The sequence below is a fragment of the Drosophila takahashii genome, chromosome 3R (assembly GCF_030179915.1).
Source record: "Drosophila takahashii strain IR98-3 E-12201 chromosome 3R, DtakHiC1v2, whole genome shotgun sequence".
Taxonomy (NCBI): Eukaryota; Metazoa; Arthropoda; class Insecta; order Diptera; family Drosophilidae; genus Drosophila; species Drosophila takahashii.
The window spans coordinates 24,359,347-24,382,260 of NC_091681.1; the positions used below are offsets into that span (position 1 = coordinate 24,359,347).

General features: G+C 37.7%; 2 protein-coding genes across 5 annotated transcripts; both read right to left on the reverse strand.

Moving 5' to 3' along the window:
* Positions 1–172: 172 nt before the first annotated feature.
* LOC108068467 (E3 ubiquitin-protein ligase RNF181 homolog) lies at positions 173–21,701 on the reverse strand. Of its 3 annotated transcripts, XM_070216292.1 has the most exons (4): positions 21,155–21,698; positions 16,803–16,820; positions 548–858; positions 175–400 (listed from the first exon to the last, which is right to left on the reverse strand). In XM_070216292.1, the coding sequence occupies exons 3-4, from the start codon at positions 854–856 to the stop codon at positions 266–268; spliced, it is 444 nt and encodes a 147-aa protein (XP_070072393.1). In that variant the 5' UTR covers positions 857–858; positions 16,803–16,820; positions 21,155–21,698; the 3' UTR covers positions 175–265. The 3 variants fall into 3 exon arrangements, with proteins under 3 accessions (XP_070072394.1, XP_017013560.1, XP_070072393.1); XM_070216293.1 differs by lacking the exon at positions 16,803–16,820 and having other exon boundaries at positions 173–400; positions 21,155–21,701; XM_017158071.3 differs by lacking the exon at positions 21,155–21,698 and having other exon boundaries at positions 173–400.
* fray (oxidative stress responsive kinase frayed) lies at positions 4,079–16,818 on the reverse strand. Of its 2 annotated transcripts, none has more exons than XM_017158070.3 (2): positions 16,803–16,818; positions 4,079–7,266 (listed from the first exon to the last, which is right to left on the reverse strand). In XM_017158070.3, exon 2 carries the CDS (start codon positions 6,836–6,838, stop codon positions 5,186–5,188), a length of 1,653 nt encoding a protein of 550 aa, XP_017013559.2. In that variant the 5' UTR covers positions 6,839–7,266; positions 16,803–16,818; the 3' UTR covers positions 4,079–5,185. The 2 variants fall into 2 exon arrangements, with proteins under 2 accessions (XP_017013559.2, XP_017013557.2); XM_017158068.3 differs by lacking the exon at positions 16,803–16,818 and adding an exon at positions 12,893–13,119.
* Positions 21,702–22,914: the final 1,213 nt, after the last annotated feature.

The window sequence follows — 22,914 nt, forward strand, 5'->3', positions numbered from 1 at the left end:
TGCCGCCTATCGAAGTTGGTTGGTGCTGCCAACTAGCAATTATTTTGAGCTCGCATTTTAAAATAGTTACCGTTCCGAAAAGCCATTTTTTTAACGATCATTTTAATGAAATACTTAGTTTTTGCTAATAAAATCATAAATTACGCCCTCACCCATAATAAATGTTTTTCCCAAATACTCCTTTTATTTCATCACAAACTAAAGATTTTACCCAAAACCGTTTTACAACAATGGTTTTTATAAATGCTTCAAACAAATCCTCGATTTATCCGAACATGGAATCCATAATGGTGTTTTCGCGTTCCCTTCGGTTATGCTCATCCTGTTTAAACCTCCGAAGCTCCTCGTACACAGGATCATCGGTTTCCAATTCATAACGGCACAGGGGACAAGAATTGGTCTGTAAATTAGAATGTACAATATTGGCGATAAATATTAAAATAAAAATCGAAATATTTGTTAAATGTTTATGATGCTTGGGATAAATATTAAAATAAAAATGGAAATATTTGATCAATGTTTATGATGCTCTTTATGCTTTAGTTACCTTCTTCAGCCAGAGCAGGATGCACTCCTCGTGGAACTCGTGCTTACAGGGAAGGATCTTGTACTTCTCTCCCTCTTGAGCAGGCTCCTTGCAAACAGAGCACTCCAAATCGCCGCCCACTTCCGACTCGAGAATTTCGTGGATCGGTAGCTCGGCAATCGCCCGCTTGGAGGCCTCCGGCACCTCGATCTCCATGTCGATGCCATTCATTATAGCCAACACCTGGAGACGTCGAAAGTTTCTGGCCAAATCATTGGCTCCCTCCGGTCCAGTGGGTTCATGACCCAGTTCCTCGAAGTAGTCCGACATGGCTGCAATAGTCGTAGCAGAGAATCGTAGTTGATAGCTTGATAGTAAAGGCCCCACATCCTAGATATCTTTAACTTCCTAACGACCAAAAAGCTGTCCCGCAAAATATTTTCTAAAAACTGAACTTTAAAATATGTTATAAATAAATAAATATATATTTCAAATTCTTCCATTCATCATAATATTTTTATGTGCCTAGATATATTTTACTTTATTTTGTAGATTATGAAATTAAATAAAACGTTTTTATATAGGGGAATGTAGGGTAAGGTGACGAACGATTCGTTTTTTTAATGTAACTTTTCTAAAAATCAATATTTTTCAAAAGTGTAAACGCAGAAAGTTGCTTACATTTACTGAGCATATCCCTGTAAAATTCAAAATTCGAAATTTCAATGCAGCTAAATCCCACAGCGTTTGGCGTGAACCCTTCTTTTTTTGCACTTTCAAAAGTTGTAGGGTAATGTGACGAACGATTTGTTCTTTAATGTAACTTCTCCAAAAATCAATATTTTTTAAAAGTGTAAAAGCAGAAAGTTACTTACATTTACTGAGCATATTTCTAAAAAAATTTGGATTCGAAATTTCAACGTAGCCAAATCCCACAGCGTTTGGTGTAAACCATCCTTTTTACAAACAAAAAAATACATTTTTTTATATATTATTTACGGAAAGGTTATTTTCGATACGGAAAAGAAAATAGTAATAAGATAATACCCAAACTTACAAAAAAAAAAAAGGTCAAAGTGCAAATTTTTTTTTTAATTAAATTAAACTGACGTCACTATTAAAAACAACAATAAAACTGCAGCAGTAAATGTTATCTGGTATTATTATATTTTTTTACAAATAACACAGGTCAACAAAATGAACTTTATTAAAAGGTGCAGGCCTATGGGCATTAAAATATGTTAATATAGACGTATATAAGAATATCTGCATACTTCGTTTTCGCGTTTAACGGGTGGTATTTGTGCAATCGCGGTTTGAAAAAAATAGCAACATTTAATGTTTTGATTTAAGATATCTTCGACGGTCTTTGCCCAACTGTATTAAAACCTATGCCAAAAAATGGCTTAGATGACCATCTACATAATTGCATTTAAGGTTCCATCATAATTTGAGTCAATCAAAGCCTATGAGCCATTGAAGTAATTTGTTCACCTCTATTCCCAACCAACTTAATGCGGTGAACAGTCTTAAAAAAATACAAGGAAAAATATGTGCCGTAAAATATTTGACAGGCATCTAGAGACGACTTTTCCCGAATTTTTGAGATAAAACCCACTATTGTACTTCGAAGGATGGAATTTATAGAATTTTTTCCGTAAGAACGGGAAAAGTAACAAGAATTTTGAAATTCCATTTTACATAAATATCTGACACATTCGTAGAAATTTGCCTTTCAATTTGTTTAGCAGTAGGCGCCGAACATCGAAAATTTGTATTTTCAAGGGGTTAGTATGCCTGTTAAATATCTCCCCCCACAATTTTAAGGCTACGCCACTGTTATCTTTAAAAAGCCTACTGTGTGAAGTCACGACCAACTCGTTACGTAATAGTTACTCAAAAATACTTGTTACTTTTTACGTTCCTATGAAAAAAATTCTATAAATTCCATCCTTCGACGTATAATGGTCTTATTTATCTTAAAAATTCGGTGAAAGACGCCTCTAGATGCCTGTCAAATATTTTAGGGCACATATGTTTCCTTGTATTTTTTTAAGCCTGTTCACCGCATCAAGTTGGTTGGGAATAGAGGTGAACAAATTACTTCAATGGCTCATAGGCTTTGATTGACTCAAATTATGATGGAACCTTAAATGCAATTATTTAGAAGGGCATCTAAGCAATTTTTTGGCATAGGTTTTATTACAACTAAGCACAGACCCTCGAGGATATCTTAAATCAAAACAATTAATGTTGCTATTTTTTTCGAACCGCGATTGCACAAATACCACCCGTTAAACGCGAAAACTAAGTATGCAGATATTCTTATATACGTCTATATTAACACAATTTAATGCCCATAGGGCTGCACCAAAAACACTGTCGGCCTGTGTAATCAACGATAACAGTTAAAATTCTTGAATAAAAAAAGTTCGTCACAATACCCTACAAAAAGTTCGTCACGATACCCTACAAGGTAGACTTCGAGCAAAAACGGTGTCACTATCAAACGGCGCAAAAGAAAAAAACGCGAGGTACCAAAAACTGTTGATAAAGATCTCATGTATACGTGCATATATTTGCCTGATTTTATTTTCCACTCATCTTTGCTCTGGCACTGCTGAAACACAAGTAAATTGAATGGGTTTGCTAGTTTGCGCAACACATTTTTAGCGAAAATTACCTCACGAACAAATTACGGGACTTCTTATTAATATTACTGTAAATACATTGTCGACACGATAAGGGGAGACGACTACATTTATTTGGAATTTTTGTCGTGACGTCATATATGAGATTCGACGAGTTCGTCACATTACCCTACTCGTCAAATTACCCTACACTCCCCTACTAAAATTCTCTGCAAAATGTCAATAGATCTTAAAAACACACGCATTAGTGGGAGCCAAATGTAATTTTTATTTCAAGTTCTAGTTTATCGTATACAATTGATAACAGTCAATCTGGGCTAAAACTCCATTCAATTAACTTTATTACACAAACTTTATGGCTATGTTTCTAAGAGGTCTTTGCATTTAAAACGCTTGCAAGTAATGTGTTTTTTTTTCCTAAGCCTAAATTTATTTTTTAGTGGCTGGTAGCCCTGCAATGCATTTTAAAAAGTCAAAAGTTACAGGCAAACACTGGCTTCTTTTTTACGTGAGCTTAGGCGAAGGGTTCGACCAGTCGATGGTTTACTGTAGGTACTAATAAGGAACAGCTAAACCTTTCTTCTGAAGAATGCTGTATAGCTTTGAAGCTGCAAGGAATTTTCTTCGTTTTTTTAACTTCATAAAGATGATAAAAGGAAGCAAGAAGTTGTTTATTTTTTTTCTCAGAGCTGGCGAATGAATAATTGTGTTTTTTTATAAACAGCGAACGAGTTTAAAATATAATAGATAAAATAATAAGTTCTAAACTTTTTAGACACTTTACAAATTTAATCGGGAATGTGAAAATTAGGCTATTCATTTATATTTCCCCCCAACTCCAATTTTAAGTAGAATGTCCAATTCCAACATAAGAAATGGCCAATAAAAACACAAAATGAAATTATTTTTTCGTTTCTTATTTTTTTTTGTGATTTTCTTTCTTTAACTATATGATGTTTTATAATATTCATTGTTTTAAAGTAATTGATTTACGATTTACTTCAAGGTAGTTACAGAGCTTGAATTATAATTTCTACTCTCCTGTTCTCTCTCAGTATCTTCCTCTGGCCTCACTTAAAGATTACATCCTCTGCGTTTTTATCAAAAACTCATACAGTAGGTATACAGAGTACAGTGCTAAATTATAAAAAGGTAAAATATAAAATAATAAGAGTAAAACAAAAACAAGACTTAGGCGCTAGGCTTTAAAAATTATTAGTTTAGATTGCTAGAGAATAAATTAGAGGCGCCTGGCGGGGGAGCGATCGGTAAATGATATATAAAGGCAGGACTACATCAGGATCTACTGATTTCAGTGGTGTAATTAATAACAAGAGCTATATATATAGATAGGTATATATGTGTGTGGTGTATGTACAGAGCTACTTAAGGACGAACGAAACGAAAACGAATAAGTACACGATTCTTCAATTACTTTAGCTACTTTAGCGGGGCGAGGAAAAAAGTGGACGATAGCGGGGGTCGGGGGGCGGGGCACATGGATTAATTACAATGCGCGTAGGATTTATATAGTAGGTAGGGCACATATAAAACTTAAGGGCAGGCCGATTTTCTGGTTGGAAAAATAGAAAAATAATAAATATCTGAAGGCAATTTTAAAGATATGGTTGTAATAATTTATAAGTGTATCGAGCACCTATATTTCTGCCGACTGGCTTTAGTAAACGAAGAACTTGTATTTAAAAATGTCTGAAATATTCCTCAACCAAAATCGACCCTTCCTATTAAACGTATATATGTTTTATAGATACTTTCTCTATATAGTAAACGATCAGCTCGCGTTAAGATCTATCACTAGCATACACAGTTAGTTCTAGTCTAGTGCTAAAAGCAGCAAACGGCAACGGCTCTCCAGTTGGGGAATCCAGATCCCGAATCCCGAACCTCCTGGCCTTACGTATCATCAGACTGGCTTGTTTTCTTTTTCTTTTTATCAGGGATGTTTGGGATGCTCTTGTGATGGGTAGGGTTGACTGTGATCGAATCACTAGTCCGTGATGGAGATCTGCGCATAGCCAACGAGCGATCGTTCGTCGGGCACCTCGCCCGGCTGCACGCCGGAGCTCAATTGGAAAGTAATCGTTTTCATCGTGGCACTGGCCGCTATCAGTTGGTCCAGATGCTGGGCCATCGGCTGAGTGTCCAGGGCATCGACGAGACCGGCGTCCACTAGTTCCGTGGCGATGCCCTCGGCCGTGTCCTTGCCCACCACGAACTCGAAGCGAATGTCGTGGAGTTCGCGGCGTAGATTCCGCATGCGCAGGACAAGATTGACTGGTGGCGCCTCGCCGGCGGAGTCGCTGGCTATTTGTAGCTGAGCCAGGCCAGCTGTAAGCTCTTGGGCAGCTGGAGCTGGAGCTCCTGGTGTCACTGTTGCCGAGGAAACACTATGCGTTATTTCGGGCGACGGTTCCTCCCGGTCGCTGTCCGAGGAGTCGGCTCTTTCCAGCCTATTTATAGGTCTATCTTCGGAATCCGAATCGGAGGAGGGATGTTTTCGGCCACCTCCAGATCCCGAGCCGGATGCAGAGCCACCGTTGTCCTCCTCCTCGCTGGACCACACCCACTCGCCCGTCACCGTGCGATGCAAACGACCCGAGGCTCCCGGCTGTCGTTTCGCCGCCTTGTGCACCCTCGTCTCCATACTGGGTCCCGATTGCAGCAGCGTCTGGGTGAGATACTTGCGATCCTTGGCCTTCTTGAAGAACGCATGCTTCAGCAGCTCACTGGCCGTGGGCCTTTTCGATGGCTCCTTTTGCAGACACTCGACGATCATCTTGCGGAATGTCTTGCCGTAGGCCTTGTACTGATCCTTATCATCGGCACCCGTGTCCAAAGTGGGCGGATCATTCTGTAGGGTCAGCATTAGCACCTTCATGGGCGGGTATTTGTGATAGGGTGCCGTTCCGGTGGCCATTTCAATGGCCGTTATGCCAAACGACCAGATGTCCGCCTTGAAGTCGTAGCCATGATCCTGCTCCATCACCTCGGGCGCCATCCAACAGGGTGTGCCCACAAAGGTGTGGCGCACCTTCTGCCTGGACAAATCCCTGCCGGTGGCCAGCCAAGCGCTCACGCCAAAGTCGGCAATTTGAATGGTGCCATCATCGCCGATTAGGATATTTCCCGCCTTGATATCGCGGTGAATCTGGCCGTTGGAATGGAAGTACTCCAATCCTTTAAGCACCTCCTTGAGCACCGTGGCTATGGTGGCCTCGTCGAAGACGCCCTGCTTGCAATTGGACGTTCGCATCTTGTGCTTGATAATGTCCAGCAGGGAGCCACCCTCCAGGAGTCGGAGGACCAGCCAGAGCTCTTCCCTGACCACAAACGAGGTGTGATAGGTGACGACGTTCTCGTGGAAGCAGGAGGACATGGCCTGAATCTCCTTGAGCAGCTCATCCATCGACGTGTTCCACTTTTCCAGGTTGATGCGCTTGATGGCGCACTTCTCGTTCCTGGGAATACAGTACGCGCCATGAACGACGGCTGTGGCGCCCACACCGATGACATCCCTCAGCTCGTAATCGTCCTTGGAGTTGGGCCACGGCTGTTTCTCGGGCGGCACGGCAGCGCCACCTGGCAGGGTTGCTGCTCCAGCCACATTATTGCTAGACAGATTGGCGGGTATGGAGGTCATGCTCCTGCTGCTTCCGGTTCCGTTTCCAGCGGCTTTTGTGTGTGGAGGCGGGGTTCCTGGACGTTGTCGTCGGTTGTTTATGGCCGGCTGACTTTGCGATCTCGGTGTGGTTCGCGAACGCGGTTGCTTCGATATTGGTGGGGTTTTTTGGGGCTCCTCCTTTTTTATCGGATGAAACTCCTCGTCCTGCTGGCGGTAAACGGATGGATGCTCGCTCTCGATTTCCCTCTGTTGTTCCTGCTCCTTTTCCTGTACTTTATAGCTGCCCGAACTGGAACTCTCTCTGAGTTCTGCCGATTGTTTCTTTTTTGGATTATGCTGCTGCTGCTCGTCCTTCTTGGCAAAGCAACCAAAGATTCCTGTATCCTTCGGATCTCTTTCGTGGGATTCTTTGCTTTGGTTGTTGTTGTTGGCGATGTGTGCCACCTCTGCAAGTGGAGAAAAAATCAGAACGGGGTAAAGTAGGGGCCTTGCCTTGGTTTATCTTTAAAAATGCAACAGAACTACGTGGGTGATGATCAACGAGCTGCCCAAGGTGGAATCAGGGATTTTCAGGGGATATATAGTTGTGAGAATCAGGGAGAAAACTAGGAAACCAGGATCCAAATGCAAGGTGTGGAAGGATTTAAAAATTTATCATAAAGGCCTTGGGTTACGGTGGATGCAAATTTGAACGAGGACGGAAGCTAACTTCGGCAAGCCGAAGTTTTAATACCCTTGCAGATTTTACGAATTAAAACATGACTAGACTAGCAACATGCATTTATAAACAACAAAATATTTTATAATTGAAAAAATAAAATTTTAAAATTTTTCACCCTATTGTTCCTATGGGAGCTATAGGATATAGACGCCCGATCGGCACGCGCGTTTACCCTAATGAAGGTACGCACAAAAAAATACGATTTGGAAAGTTTCATGGGAATAGCTAATATTTTGCGCGAAATATCCTGAAAAACGTCAAACTTTGACCGATTTCACCCTATTGTTCCTATGGGAGCTATAAGATATAGACGTCCGATCGGCACGCGCTTTTACCCTGATCAAGGTACGCACAAAAAAATACGATTTGGAAAGATTCATGCCAATAGCTCTTACACTGAGCGAAATATCTTTATTTTTGTGAAAGCTATATCCGATTGTTCCTATGGGAGCTATAGGATATAGACGTCCGATCGGGTCGGCTTTCAAACTTGATCTGCGTACACATGTTTTAGGACGACTGTGAAAGTTTCAAGGCGCTAGCTTTTAAACTGAGCTCGCAAACGGTATTGAAACAGACGGACAGACGGACATGGCTATATCGACTCCCCTATTGATCCTGATCAAGAATATATATACTTTATGGGGTCGGAAACGTCTCCTTCACTGCGTTACAAACTTCTGACCAAAATTATAATACCCTCTGCAAGGGTATAAAAAGTCGATAATCCTTCGAGAGAAATTAGTTAGTAGTAACATAAATTTGGATTATAAGACAAAATACATAAAGTTCATTCTATCCCCATGTGAAACTTTTAAACCTTAATTTTTTTTATAATTTAAATTTATTTCAAAGAAACCTATTAAAAATAAAAGTTTTTCTATAATGGTAACCTACTCTGAGAATTTGTTCTCAGAACGTATAAATATTCCAAGTGCTGTTGAAAATCATCGCTTTTTCCTGATAAAACTGGGTCATATCTACAAAGAATAATTTAAAAAAATAACAATAAGCCCAAAAACATATTGCTTTTATTGTTGTCGGGGGAATTACCCCGGCACGTTTTGGCAAAAAAAAAACAAAACAACTGTTTAACGCTCGACACATGCCGTACTGGGAATTTTATTGTACCGCTCCACCACCCCGTCGCTTTATGCTAAATTTTTCCACGTTTTTGCTGATAAGATTTAGCTTTATTAACATGATGTGGAGTGTTCACTTTTTTTCAGGCCACCACTGTCTAGCGATCGTTCAACTTTGGACGCCCTCGACTGTATAAGTGAGATCGGCTCTCTCTTAAATTTGCCCGCTCTCTTTTCTCCATGCAGCATAAAAAAGTTCAATCGCATGAAATGGAATGAATGAAAGAGGGAGAGGAAGAGAGAGGAGTGTGCGAGCGGGACCAATGACCGCATTGAGCTATTTATAGCAACAATAAAAAAACGAAAATAACTGAGCTACAACAAAGATAATGTGTGTGGTAATTGTAATTAAGTTTTCAGCTAAAATGTTTACAATTCCTGGCTCTCTCTCTTTTTTGATTACATCTAAAAACACGATAAGCTAGCGGTTAAAAACGGTAAAGAATAACCGCAACTCGATAACTGTGACGGCAGCGATAAAGAAAACGCGATTCCAGTTATCGGACGTGTCATGTGCCACTTAATTAAACCGACTAACTTTTTGGGCCAACAAAATATCAGGCGAATTTCGCAATTTAACACTTAGACCAAGTCAAATAAAGAATAACGCGCCAGGAAAACAAAAACTAAATGTTTACACAACAAACAAAATGCGAAGCGAGAGGGAGACAGGAAACGGCCTCTAAAAAAACACTTGGCAACCGAAAAATAAGAAAGCTAATTTAGAAAAAAAACCTTTTTTAAAATGTACAAATGCAAAACATTTTAAAAAATAAAACAAGAATATTAACCGTATATTAAATATTATATTAGTTAAACCAGGAAAAAACCTAAAAACGATGACAAATCTGAATTTAACTAGAAAATGTGATCAAATGATTTTATTTTTGCAGACAAATTTCATAATAAATCAATATCAAGAGCGGAATAGAGAGAAAGAGAGAGAGAGCGGAGCGCGGGAGAGACAAACGATCATGTGCAACTGATAAGCATTGTCACACGACTTCACAAACGCACACACACACACTCGGTAGTTCAATAAATTTTCATTTGAGCTTTATTGATTTCTCGCTGGAGAAATCAAAACAAATTTACGCAAAATGCAGAAGAATTATTTACACGATTTATGTTGCTGCTCCTGCTTCTTTTTCTGCTCCACGCACGCGCGCCTGTGTTGTTTTTGCTTTTTTCCCCAGACTCGCTATATTCCGTTCCCTTTCCGTTTCGTTCCGTCGCGATCTCTGCGAAGCGATCGCTTGAAAAGCCGCGCAACAAATGAGCGCACAAAAGCAGAACAACAAACGCAATGGCAAAGCCAACACCGAAAGCAGCGCCGTCGACGCCGACGTCGTAACAAGTGCGCCGACGGCTGATGGCAAAAACAACAAAAATAGGAGAAAACCGAAGAGAGGGTCGAGTTATCCGCCTTTGAGATACCCTACACACCACTCAATGTCTTGTGAAAACACTTACTACCTTCGCTCCACCGCAAAATTCTAAAATCGTTATTTAATATAAGGAAAGTTTTCAAATATTATTTATAATTATCCCAATTCCTCGTCAGATTCAAGGGTTATTATTATTTATCACGAGCACAGGGTATTAAAAGCGTAATGAAAACCGAAACTAGAAAAATACAAAAATAAATGTATTGAGCAAATATCAACAGCGTGAAAGAGGGAAGTGGGGTGGTGGTGTTGGTGAGGCGCCGGTCTGCTGTTGCACGAAGAAGAGAATGAGGAAAGAGCGCCGGAGAGAGGGGGTTAAGCTGTCGCACAGTGGGTGGCATAGGTCTAAATACCCCTTCATTATTATATTGAAAGAACAAAAATATTATTAAGCATCAACATTTTAAAATTATTTTAAATATACAAAAAATTAAGATACTAAATAATTATTAAATAAATAAACATTTTACTAACAAAATAGACAATTCCGTTCCATTGCATATTTTACCATTTGTAAGGTTTTCCTCTTGTTTGCCCCCACCTATTTTCCCTCCGCCTTGTGTACTCGGATTTTATCAGCTCTGACGCGCACGATAAGTTAAAAACGTTTCCAGCGGCAATAATAACAACAAGGGAAAACAATTAGCAACAATAAAGGCCGAAAGTCCCAAAAAGTGGAGCATAGATACAACCGACGTATGTGTTTTCCATACCGCACCCAGATACGAAAGTGGAATCCAGTATGAGATACTCTCGTTCTCTCTTTTTTTCCATTTCGCTATCTCAATGGGTAAGATAACTGTGTTAGCACGATGAAAAGGGGGGTTAATTTGTGGGGGGAAGCCCATACAGTCATCATGGAAAATTCGTAAATTGCATCCACAAAAGCCCATCCATAAAACCCAGGCAGGCAAATAGATACAAATGTATCTTTGTATCTATAGGTGGATTATGGGATCGGCAGTTTGCATTGGCCATAGCGCGAAATTCTTTTCTGCTCTGCATAAAAATGCGCCATCGTCGAAGACCGAAGAAGACTGAAGACTTATAAAAATAAGATATTCGCACACACACAATACGGATTTTTGCGTGGTCTGTTTATTTTTAGAACGTCTCCGTCTCGTTTTGCTATTTGCATATAATTTTCAATGCAGTTCGGCCATGGCAAAATGTCTCGGGGGGCGGCAAAAGGGGGAGGTTTCTGGGACTGGCAAACGAAAAAGGTGATCGTCATCACCGCAGTGCGTATAAATCCAAATAAATTGGAAAATGTAGAGCATTCGAATAATGTATACCCATGAAACACTCACGTTTCTTATCTTGTTGTTTTTTGGAGTCATTTTTTCAGATATTTTTTATAATTTTCTTAAACATAGGCTGCTGTTAATTTAAAAATGTATGAGTAGTTGTTCTAATACGTATGTTTTTAATAGAAAAATTTATAAAATTCTACTTTAAGAAATTTGTATTAAGAAAAAAGTTCCTTACAGATAATTACGAATTTAAAACCACCTGATTCTGTTGCCTAATTACCTCGCGATCCAGCTAATGTATCCCCATTAAGTCAGGTAGACGGACATATTTAAATATCTCATTCGGTTAACACATTTTGCGTTTATTGCACTCTGCGTTTACAAATATGCGACAGCCTTAATATAGAAAAATCAGATAAATTATAAAAATACTCCTGTGTATTTATAAAACCTCAGAGTTGAAATTAATTTAACGACATAATTTCAATATTGACACATTAACCAGTTGCTTGAACTTTGAATTACAGTTGCAAAAAGCGTTTCGCATTAATTGTTGACACAGTTCGTACTGCAATCGCGCGTTAAGAATGAAATAATCGTAGCAAATGACTCGATACTATAACTATACTATATATCCGATGAGTACCGAACAGTGCCAAGTGCCCAAGTGACTGTTTGTTTAGATTAGATCTTTAATTTGGCCGCTGCTTGCGACTTTTCAGCACGTCATGTGGAAGAGTAATTGATTCCTTGTTTTTGCATTTAGTTGCTGTTGCGATTTCAAGAATATTTTTGCACTGGCAATGATAAATTCATCTAGCAAACTAATTGAGATCCTTTCGTGTTCCGATTTTTGCCGTTGCTTCCAAACGATCAATCAGCGTGGTGAGAAAATATTTTAAATATTTTTCATGGGATGTTATAATTTCTTATTTATGCTTAGTTGAGCTTACACACCGAAATTTCAACGGGAAAAAATCCAATAACAAAAAACTGTGCCCCTAAAACTTTTTCCATACGCTTTAAAAACCTTTTGTTTTATAAATCACTTAAATTCAAATCTAGTCACGACTCTTAAGTAAATTATAAATCTCTTTTTGACATATTTATAAGCCTTTTGTGGCAGTTATTTTTAATTTAATTATCCTGAACCCGACTAGAAATAAATCACAAACGGAATACGGGGATTTCCCTGGTCGAAATCAGTTTTCGCAATTTAAGTTGGTAAGCCAATGGAGAGGTCACACAAATACGAATATAAAATGCACCGTCCTATCTATCAAGCACAGGTATCATTTATTTAGCTTTTGCATTAGGCCTATATACATTATTTTTGGATTATAAAATGACAAATGCGGGACATATGAGAAATAACGTTCAGCGATAGCACAAAATTCAAATTAGTTTGGTAACCCAAAGGGGAATGAAAGTGAAGTGTTGTGAATTTAATTCAAATAACTCTCAAAAATGACTAATGATGAGTATGATTTTTTTTAATTTCAACCCACTTTGCTTGAGGCACACTAAATTTAGTAACTGCATTTTAACTGGTTGTCACTTGGGTTTTTTTTTTTAGTTTTTAATGTTTTTCAGCTGAGATTTTAGCCGCAGATGTAGTTTCGATCACACACGACACTTGAGAACGACTGAGTTGAGTTATCAACGGAACTGCGATTGGGATTCGATCCGATTGCAGTTCTAAATCGCATTGCTCGCGATCGCTGAATGGGCCGCTCCTCCAGCGCGAAAATCACAAATTCGACTGAACTTCACAAATCGTTGTAATCAAACATTTAAAATGAACATTTTTTTTCGTTAAGCAATAAACAACAATAAAAATTAAATGAGCTCTACAAATGGCGGAACACGACGACAGGCAGCAGGCAGCGTAGCAATAACAACGATACTATAGAAAAACGACGTCGCCGATCGACGAAATAAATGTACGAAATGTGCGAAATTTTGCCGCCTCCATCAACGCGTCGGCGTTAGTTAGTAGTAGTTAGTAGTTTTTTTTGTTGTCAGTATCCGCCTTTGTATCTGTATCTGTATCAGTGTCTATATCTATATCTATGTCGGCTGGCTTTAGCTCGGATTTGCCAGGCTTTATTGCCAAAGCCCAGCTGGTAAGTAATTTGCATGAGTGATTGACCCTGGCTTCAACTTGAAATACCTTTTGCCGGGTATTTTTGTGGAAATTTCGACGTCTATTTGTGCTCTCGTTAGTTCTATTAAAGTTCGTCACCTAATTTTATTACAAAATATATTTTAAAGGTTAAGACTTTGATATATATTTTATACGTCATAAAAAGCCTATCCCTGGTAAATCTTCACCAACGTCTTTCGAACATATTTACCTAGTTTTTAGCAGCACTGTACCCGGGTAATTTTTATTTAACAAAAAAAAAAAGACATGCGCATTTTTGATGTTATTATTATTTTAGCAATTTGCATACGGCTTATAGGATGTGTATTTTTAAATTCTTGTTTATAGTCTGAATTCTGTTCTTTTTCCCTTTTTTTTTGAGGGGTAACAAGGGAAATTGTTGTATCCAAGCCAACAAAAGTTGAAAATCAAAATGTGTGAAATTTGTCAGGCTGTGCAAATCGTAAATATATCTATATCGGTATGTGTAAGGTGGCTTACTTTTTATGCGCACCGGCAATACGAGTCAAGTGATCGAACGCCCTCAAAAAAAAAACTTTTGACACACAAAGAGCGCAAAAAAGAAGCCGAAAACCTGCGATTTAATTAGCGCCCAATGTTATATGACACGTGTGTATGGGCGGGCCAAAGGTTGATCGTTCCTGAACTTCCTATAGTTTAGTTTCCACTTAAATATATGTATGTTCGCCATGTACTAGGCGTTGGTCAATAACTTTTGTGAAATGTTCTCTTGCGTGACGTCGGTGACATCAAAATGAGGGAAAACTCATGAATGACCACCACCGCAAGTTGGGGGCCAGCTATAATGAATGAACCAAAGCGAACCTAATTAGTATAGTAAAAACTAAAGGGGATATATATATATATAAGCGGCTGTAGAACTAGAAGAAATGTATAGACAAGTGTTCGGGCTTTGAGATACCGAGTAACTAATTAATAAAGCTTTTCTTGGTGACTATTATAAATTTGTTTTTATTACAACTTTGCTACTTAAGTCGATGGCAAACTTTTTTGTTGATTATGAAATGTACTTGTTCTTTTAAACGATCTTAAACAAAAAAAAATTCCTACAACGTCTTCCTGAATATTTATCTGAAATACCTCTGCGATCACCTATAAAAAATATATTTTTAAAATATATATCTGTCGGCCACCAATTGACGCGGTGTTCGTGAAACTTTATACATTTGTATAAACAAACGTGTATATATTTCTTAAAAAATTCAAAAAATTTGCCATGTGCCATCTCCCATCAGCTAAATCAATGCTCACATGTTCGGTTCAATTTGCTGGTCAACATCTCATGTGATTTCTCTCTCAGTCGGTCGATTTCTCAAGGCAAGGACGTTTGGGACTTTTGCACTCGACAAAAACACTTTTTGCACAGCAAATTAAAAAACCTAGCAGTAAATAAATCAATATTCTTGGACGCAAATTGTTTTGCCCAGTTCGAGGGTAATTCAGTTCAATGAGTTCAAAAAGCTGCGCAAATTGCAGGAAGTAAATGTTTAGGAAAGAGATGTGACGAAAATAATAATGACAAAATATTATTCAGAAATTAAACTAAATGAATCGCACTAATTGCATTTTTGTCTTATTGACATCAAGGTTTATTTTCATTAAAAGCTTTAACAATGGAAAACTTTTTAAACAGATCTTTTGAAACTGGAAATAACGAAAAGATTGTTCAATATGTAAGAAACTTTCTAGTAATTGAGTTTACAAATTAAAGGGTTTTTAATTGAGGTTTCTGGTTACAGAATCAATTAATGTAAATTAATGATGGTATATATGGAAGAAGAACTCACTGAATTTTACAGTTTATCATCGTTTATGGGACTTTCGCATAAAGTTGATTTGTTATACAATTCAGGTTAACCTTGCCACAATCGAGAGATTTAATGTTGCCCCCTCAATATGCAAAAAAAAAAAAAAACAGGAAAAAAGAAAGAAATCGTTAAGCCGAGACGGCGAGATGACAATGCCTAAAAATAGCAATCGCACTTGAAATGTCGTTCCATATTAAGCCCGGAGCCCAGTTATAGTTCATTCTTTCTCTTGTCATTGTGGCTAAATTTAATCGCTGAACGTCACGTTGAGTGGGTAGGAAATGGTGCACGGATCGTACAATACTATATGGCATATAGTACGAATAATGGGGGAAGCTCTGTCGATCCCTCAGTGCAGAAATTGTAAATTACAGGCGAGCGCAGCGTAGAGCGACGCAAGTTCAAAGTCAAAATAGCAATTGAACAAGCGGCAGAGAAACAAGTCCGCCTGTCAGTCAGTTCAACATGATAATGATGATGATCATCATCATGTTGCCGTTGATCGTACAAGATCATTATGCCAATTTGTTGTTGTTTTTCCGCTCGACCGAGCATGCAAACAAATTAAGACTGAGGGCGCCGTGCCCCGACTAGCGAAATTTAATTAACATTGCCTCACTGCTGCAGCTTTTTACTGCACTGCAAAGAAAATCACTTTAAGATCTCGGAAATATGAAAATGAAATATGAAAACATAACTTTTTAAGGACCATGTCAATAATCGTTTAGATACAAACCATACTGTTCCCCTTTTTTCTTATCTAGTATTTTCTATTACATTTCTTAAAAAAAAATTAAGATGAAATATGATTTTTACACAAATTTATATAAAGACTATAACTATAATAAATATTTATATTTAGATTATACCATGTATTGTCACTGTTACCAAACTTTTCGCCAGTGAAACGCTTTCGCATGCCCTCCCACACATTTCCGCGTGCTAGCAGTGAGGCAAATTGAGCGATTAGCGCCGAGCAGAACGTGACCCACCGGATAGGAACCCCATCCCCCTACGAACCCACTGTACCTTTTACCTATCTCAGTTTAATTTCGATTTTAGATCACCATTTAGATTTGAGTTTCGTCGATTGCAGTTCGGTTTAATGCGTTCCGTCTGCTTCACTAGCTGTACTCCTCTAGAATCGTGTTTTCTTAATGATTTCATTATAAAATCCCCATTTCGATGAGTAATTGAGTAATAACAAATATAAATCATACTAAGATTGTAAAAAAAATTTAGCATTTGCCTAGATCATTTTCAATGAAGCTTGATTTTAGACAAAATATTCTTTGAATACCTATTATTTTCCAATTAGTTAAAGAACTGCATTTTAAATTAAGAAGCCAGTTTCTGCTTGCAATTTAAGACTAAATCATTGCTCTTTTTATGCTCAAAGTTTAACATTTAAAATTTACTTACCAAATCGCCTCTTAAAATCTGTAAATATAAATAAAATAAATGTGTTTAGTAAAGTTTCAATTACATTTCTAGAATTTCTTATACAGTTAAATAAAATACAATGCATAAATACAAAACTATAAAAGATGGTATGTAACCTTAACAAAAACAAATTAATATTATCTTTATAAATTAATCGCAAGCAATTATGAAATTTAAATGAAAATCTTTATCAACATTCACCATGTAAGAGATTGGTAAAGCGAAGCGAATATTTATTATTTAAGAGGGGGCGAATAAATAATAAATAATTAGAGCACATAAATTTTGATTTGTAAATGTGCGAATAATTTATTATACATTTTCCCTGCCACTTTTCATTGGCGGGGGCATGGAAGCAACTAAAAATAAATGAGTCTCGAATGTGGCCGCAAAACTTATCTTTATGCCAATAAATATAAACTTATCCCGCATGCAAATAAATTATGAGCAGCCGATGGCCACCAGTGCAGCATCGAGATGCCACCAATTTCTGTTCGAAACGTGGGGGTTTTTCCGGTGGTAGAAGGGGGCAGGTGTAGCACCTGTTGCCACCAATTAAGCGAATGGCGTTTATAAATAATGAAATGGCAAAATAGATCACAAAATTTTTATCTAACTGCAGCCAAAAAAAAATACATTTTGATCGTCGCCAAAATATATAGCTAGTAATTAATTGCGCAATTTTCGTAGACTTTGTATTTTCTAAGAATTTCCTTTTTATGGTTTGGCCTACGAATTTAACTCATCGATATGTGCTAAAATCGTATTTATTGACGTCTTTGCCACATATTGGTGACGTTATTAAAAAATCAATATTGGTATTTATCTTTATTACCTAGTAAATTAAACAAACGAAACATAAAACAAGAGAGAACGCTATAGTCGGGTTGTTGTCCCGACTATCTAATACCCGTCACTCAGCTAAAGGGAGTGCGAACGCTGTGTCGGGTTGGTGTCCCGACTAATAATCGTAACTCAGCTAAAGGGAGTGCGAGGGAGATAGATATATAATTTTTGATTGCGTATAACTTTTTAATGAATGGTCCGATTTGAAAAATGTCTTCTACATTTCGATAGGTATAAATATACACAACAAAATTGCATTTATACTTCTCGGAAATCTTTAAAGATGTGGGCGCAGGACCCATTTTAAAATCGCTAGTGGGCGATTGTGGGCGTTAGAGGGGGCGTGGCGCTCGGCTAAAATAAACTTGCGCTGCGTAGGAAGCCAAAGAATATGTGTGGAAAATCTCAACCTTCTAGCTTTTGTAGTTTCTGAGAACTCAGCGTTCATACAGACGGACAGACGGACAGACAGACAGACGGACAGACGGACATGGCTAGATCGACTCGGCTAGTGACCCTGATCAAGAATATATATACTTTATGGGGTCGGAAACGCTTCCTTCTAGCTGTTACATACTTTTGCACGAATCTAGTACACCCTTTTACTCTACGAGTAACGGGTATAAAAAGTTTTTTTATAGAGAAATCTTTAAACTTAAAATCATAAGTCACAGATACTTTTTTCGAACATTAATCAAAGCACAGTGCTAAGTTCTTTATGAACTGTGATATGGCTTTTGAATAGACAAAACAGCTGCGTACTTTAATAACTTGCCATAAATTATAAACAAAGGTTATGCTGCGTATTTCCCACATGCAAAAACAATAACGAACACCAATGGACAAAAACAGACGGCACGTGCTGTAAAACCCATTAAAAACATTTTCCGGCCGCATAAAACGACAACAAAATAGAATATTGTGAGCGTATTAAATACGAAATCTTTGTGGACAACAAAATGACATGCAAGACAAACAAATTGCGCTTAAATTTATGGCAGATGCTTAGATTTCAGTCGTCCTCTCGGCAAACAAGTGCACAATATAAAATGTGGCTATGCAAAAAAAACTCAGTTAATTATTTAAGTGTTTTTTGTTTAGAAATAAAGGGGGTAGGATTTAGAAATTTCGAAATTTTTTAAAATGTATTTTAGACCTCACTTTTAAGTTTTGAATAATTATTTAATGTTTTTTAGTGATTTCTTATTGGCAACACTCAGTACATGCAGTGGGATTATTTCTATCGCTTTTGATTGCTTGAACACACTAATTTATATATGTGTTTATAGCCTCCTAAACTAATCGGGCTTCAAGTGTGACTATTTTTAGGAACAACTGTCACCAGCTTGACCTCGAAAAGGGACTTGCCCGGAATGCTCATAGACTAAAATAAATCGTAACCTGCATTTCAAACAAAATCTTAAAATATTTAAAAAGAAAAAAGAATATATATCTTGGCATTTTCTGAAGTTTTTATGAAATATTACATTTTTTTTATTTTAGAAACAACTTAATCAAGTCAATCTTAAACTTAATCAATTGTTATTCGCAGTGTAAATATAATGTACAATTGGTGCAAGTGTGAGTCTAGTAAATGGCAATTAGAAAGGGCGACAATTTCACGTGGTTCGCACGATGTCACATGGGCAATGGGCAATAATAGACGACTTATCTAAGCAATCATCGATGATGGGCCAGCATCGCATCGAGCACTTTGAGCATAAATTGCTGACACGGGATGCAACTAATTAGAAACGCAAATTGGCAATCGGCAATTGCCACTTGAGCGGACAACAGGTGTAAATGGCACGATTATGGCATTGTGTTTCTGCGCCTTAAAAGCCCGTTGATCAATCAAATTAGCAGCGGTTTCCAAATCCCATTATTATCGGTTTTAAATGTTTTTTTTTATTTGCTATAGCCACGCGACTCTGGCATGCAGCTAACATGTGAAATTCTTTGGCTATTAGACAAAAGGTATTTTCGCCCGTGGCCCAAATGCGAAATTCGATTTGATAACGCATCTAAACCGTTTCGGGTGAAAGTAATACACCTTTTTAACAATGTCCACGTAGTACGCACTTTGATAAACTAAAACAATGCAATCATAAAAAACGCAATTTCAAAAAAACATTAGAAATAAATAAAGACAGATATTGAAAGAACGGGGCAGGGGTGTTAAGTATGGATTAATATTGATATTTGTTTTAATAAGCGTTTTTCAATAATATTTTCAATTTTCATTGTTTTTAGCAGTTTGTTTTCGCTAACTTGTGCAATCATTACTGAACAATTAACGTATTGACGTAAAAGTGTAAGATATTTTTGTATGGAGGTATATTAGAAAGCACTTAAAAATCGATATTTTCTTATAAAAAATGTGATATCATCTAACAATTCATTTTGTAAAAATAATTTCCTAAATGACTTTTGTATTACTTGAAGAGAAAAACAGATAAAAAATCAAAATTAATTTACACAAGTTCCTAAAAATCTTTTTTCTTTAAATGTACTGATATACTTCCGCATAAGTACCAAATTGCATTTACCCCTTAACTGAAATTATGGTTAACCTTCAGGAATTAGTGTGTGAAAATTAACCTCAGTGATGTGTACCGACCAAAACTAGTTGCAATAACAGCCGGTGGCAATAAAAGATGATAACACGCTAAATGAATGCATATTGCATAATCTTTCGCTATCTCTGTCCGTCCCTTTCTCTGAATGCAATTGAAAATGCAAATTGCGCGGGAATTTGAAAGAACAGCTGCTGCACCCACAACTGCGAAAATTTCCGAGTGAAATGGGAAAGCAGAAAAAAATAATCGCCACTAATTGAGGACCCGTCCATTTGAAGTTCGTATCAATTAAGAGAAATGCAAGCAATTCAATCAAGTCGGGGCCCTGTCGCAATATTTCTGGACGCGAGTGTTTCCAATCTGCTACGCGTGTGTTCCAGTTCCATTTGTATGTACAGCCGCGGTCATAAAATAAGTTCAATTTTAAATATTTAAATTATTTAGCAAAACGCATGAATTTAGGAGCTCTTTACTAAATATAACTTTCCAATTAATGGTATTTTATATACTGTGAATTTTACTAATGGAATAGTTTTATTTACAAATAATTATCAAAATATTAAAATATCCCTACACTATTATATTGACCGCTACTGTCTGTGACACGCATAACCTCACACAACCACAAGCGCAGTTACTGAGTCACCCTCGCTCGCGCTCTCTCCACCGTTTCTCTCTCTCTGGCCTCTCTCGCGGCACAGATGACAACAAGCCGGTATTTTCATACAAATTTCCGCAACGAATGAAATGCTAAAAAGCAGAAGGCCAAAAACGAACCTTAACACAAAAAATCACACTAAAAACAACACAGAATAAGCAGCGGTAGTTTGCTAGAACCAGTTGCAAAAAAAAATCAAAAGAAATGTGATTTTGGGGGTGGGGTGAAAAGAGAGAGAGACAACCAACCTGTTTTCCCTCTGCAAAATCGATGAAAAACCAATCGCCGAAAAAGCAATTTCACACGGGAACTTATCTTGCACCGATTTCGTATTATTCACTAATTGATTTTCCGATTTGTTCGCCTCCTCCTCTTCTCTGCAACTTTTAATTGTATTTGTTGCGAAAAAATTCCACTGCTCTCTCAGCGTGACGAAACGTTTTTTCAATGTTGTTTTTGCTTTTGGCTGCTTTGCTGGCAAAATCACCGATTCACTGGAATATATTCGCCATCCGGATTATCGCAAATAGCTCCAGGTGATGTTTCTGAGCTGATTTTGGTGGTTTTGGTCTCCTTTCGACGGCAAATTACACGAAAAGTCAGCAAAGCGAAGCGATTCGACGGCACGGAATAAATACAACCGCACGTTTCGTTCCAGTCCGTTTCGGTGTTCCCTTTCCGACGTTTCCCGTTTGTTTACCATCTGTATCCAAAAAGCTTGACGAGCAGAGCTCTGTTAACCCAAAACTCTGCTAGGTTTGGCGCGCGATTTAAATTTGTCAGTGGTAAGAGATTTTTTGTGGGGCTGAAGCAGTTAATTCTCAGCTGATCTGATATTGAAACAAAAATGGAAAACACTTTTTTTGTAGCCAAAATTATTCGAATATGTGAAAAGTTATCTCTTTCAAAATGGACTAGTGATTTCATTTGGTTAAATAATTTTACGTATGAACCACTTAAAATACCTACATTATTATATTTTCCATCAAAAATCTTTATCTTTAAGCAAGGAGAAATAAAACAAACATATTTTGCCGTTACTTTTAGTTTGGATTGGAGAACCTCTTGGATACTATTTAAAATTATTAATAAGCTAAAAAGTGGTCATTTTATTTCTAATTTGATTTTAAAGAATGTAACAGAGTTGCCAGGAATTAAAACAAAAAATAACTAAACATGTTTATTTCTTTGATTTTACACCTTATAAACTAGAAACTTATGTTCATAACTTGCTTTCTTATGAATCAGTGGTACAAGTAGAAAAAATGGTTATAAAAATATATCAGTAATATAAATTACAAGCAAATGCATTTCTCAATTATAAAGCTTTGGTCAATCACCCTACACGCTCAACTTTGAAAGCGTTTTAAAATGGTGAGCTTGAGTGCTGTAAGTCCCCAGCAGAATGTTAGGGTAATGTTACACCACCGCCCCCCGCCACCCACCTATGTAAACCGGGGAATGGGTCTAGGTCAAGGTCACAGGGGCCGGTACACGCCCTTGTAAGCCGAACAGCTTCCGAACCGAGATTTATGTACTCCAGATTATTATATAAATAATGGCTTATGGCATAACAGCTGCGAAACTTAAAGTTGGAGCCCCTGGGAAAATGCAGAAATTTTTCTGGTAGTCATAATCACTGTCTATGTGATGGGATGAGGTTCGGTCTTCACCAAATGACCAAAATCCAATCAGTCAACGCTTTGCGACTACGTCTCTGACAAAAACCAATCAACTAAGTGTCCAAGCGCCACGAATTAGCATAAGAAAGAAAGTCCGGCCGAGACTGCAGGGATAATTCCGACGGAGAAAAGGAAGAAGTAGGGGTTTTGGTCCAATGACCACTGGTCTTGTGCCAATGCCATGAAAACCGTTTAGTTCGTAATGAAATTTTACAACCGAAGGGCGCTCGTAAAACGGCCACGTCAGCTGTTTAATGGCTGTTTAGTTGCCAGTGATTACACTATCAGAAAATTAATATAAAATACAGTCAGTTTTTAAGGCAGAA

Bases quoted from the DNA above. Each gene is read 5' to 3' on its own strand.
- LOC108068467 (XM_070216293.1), bottom strand. From the start codon at position 856: ATGTCGGACTACTTCGAGGAACTGGGTCATGAACCCACTGGACCGGAG. The intron at 401-547 runs GTAACTAAAGCA...TCTAATTTACAG, and splicing joins TCCTGCTCTGGCTGAAGAAG to ACCAATTCTTGTCCCCTGTG.
- fray (XM_017158068.3), bottom strand. From the start codon at position 12,926: ATGCAGTTACTAAATTTAGTGTGCCTCAAGCAAA. The intron at 7,267-12,892 runs GTGGGTTGAAAT...CTCCACTTGCAG, and splicing joins TTTAGTGTGCCTCAAGCAAA to AGGTGGCACACATCGCCAAC.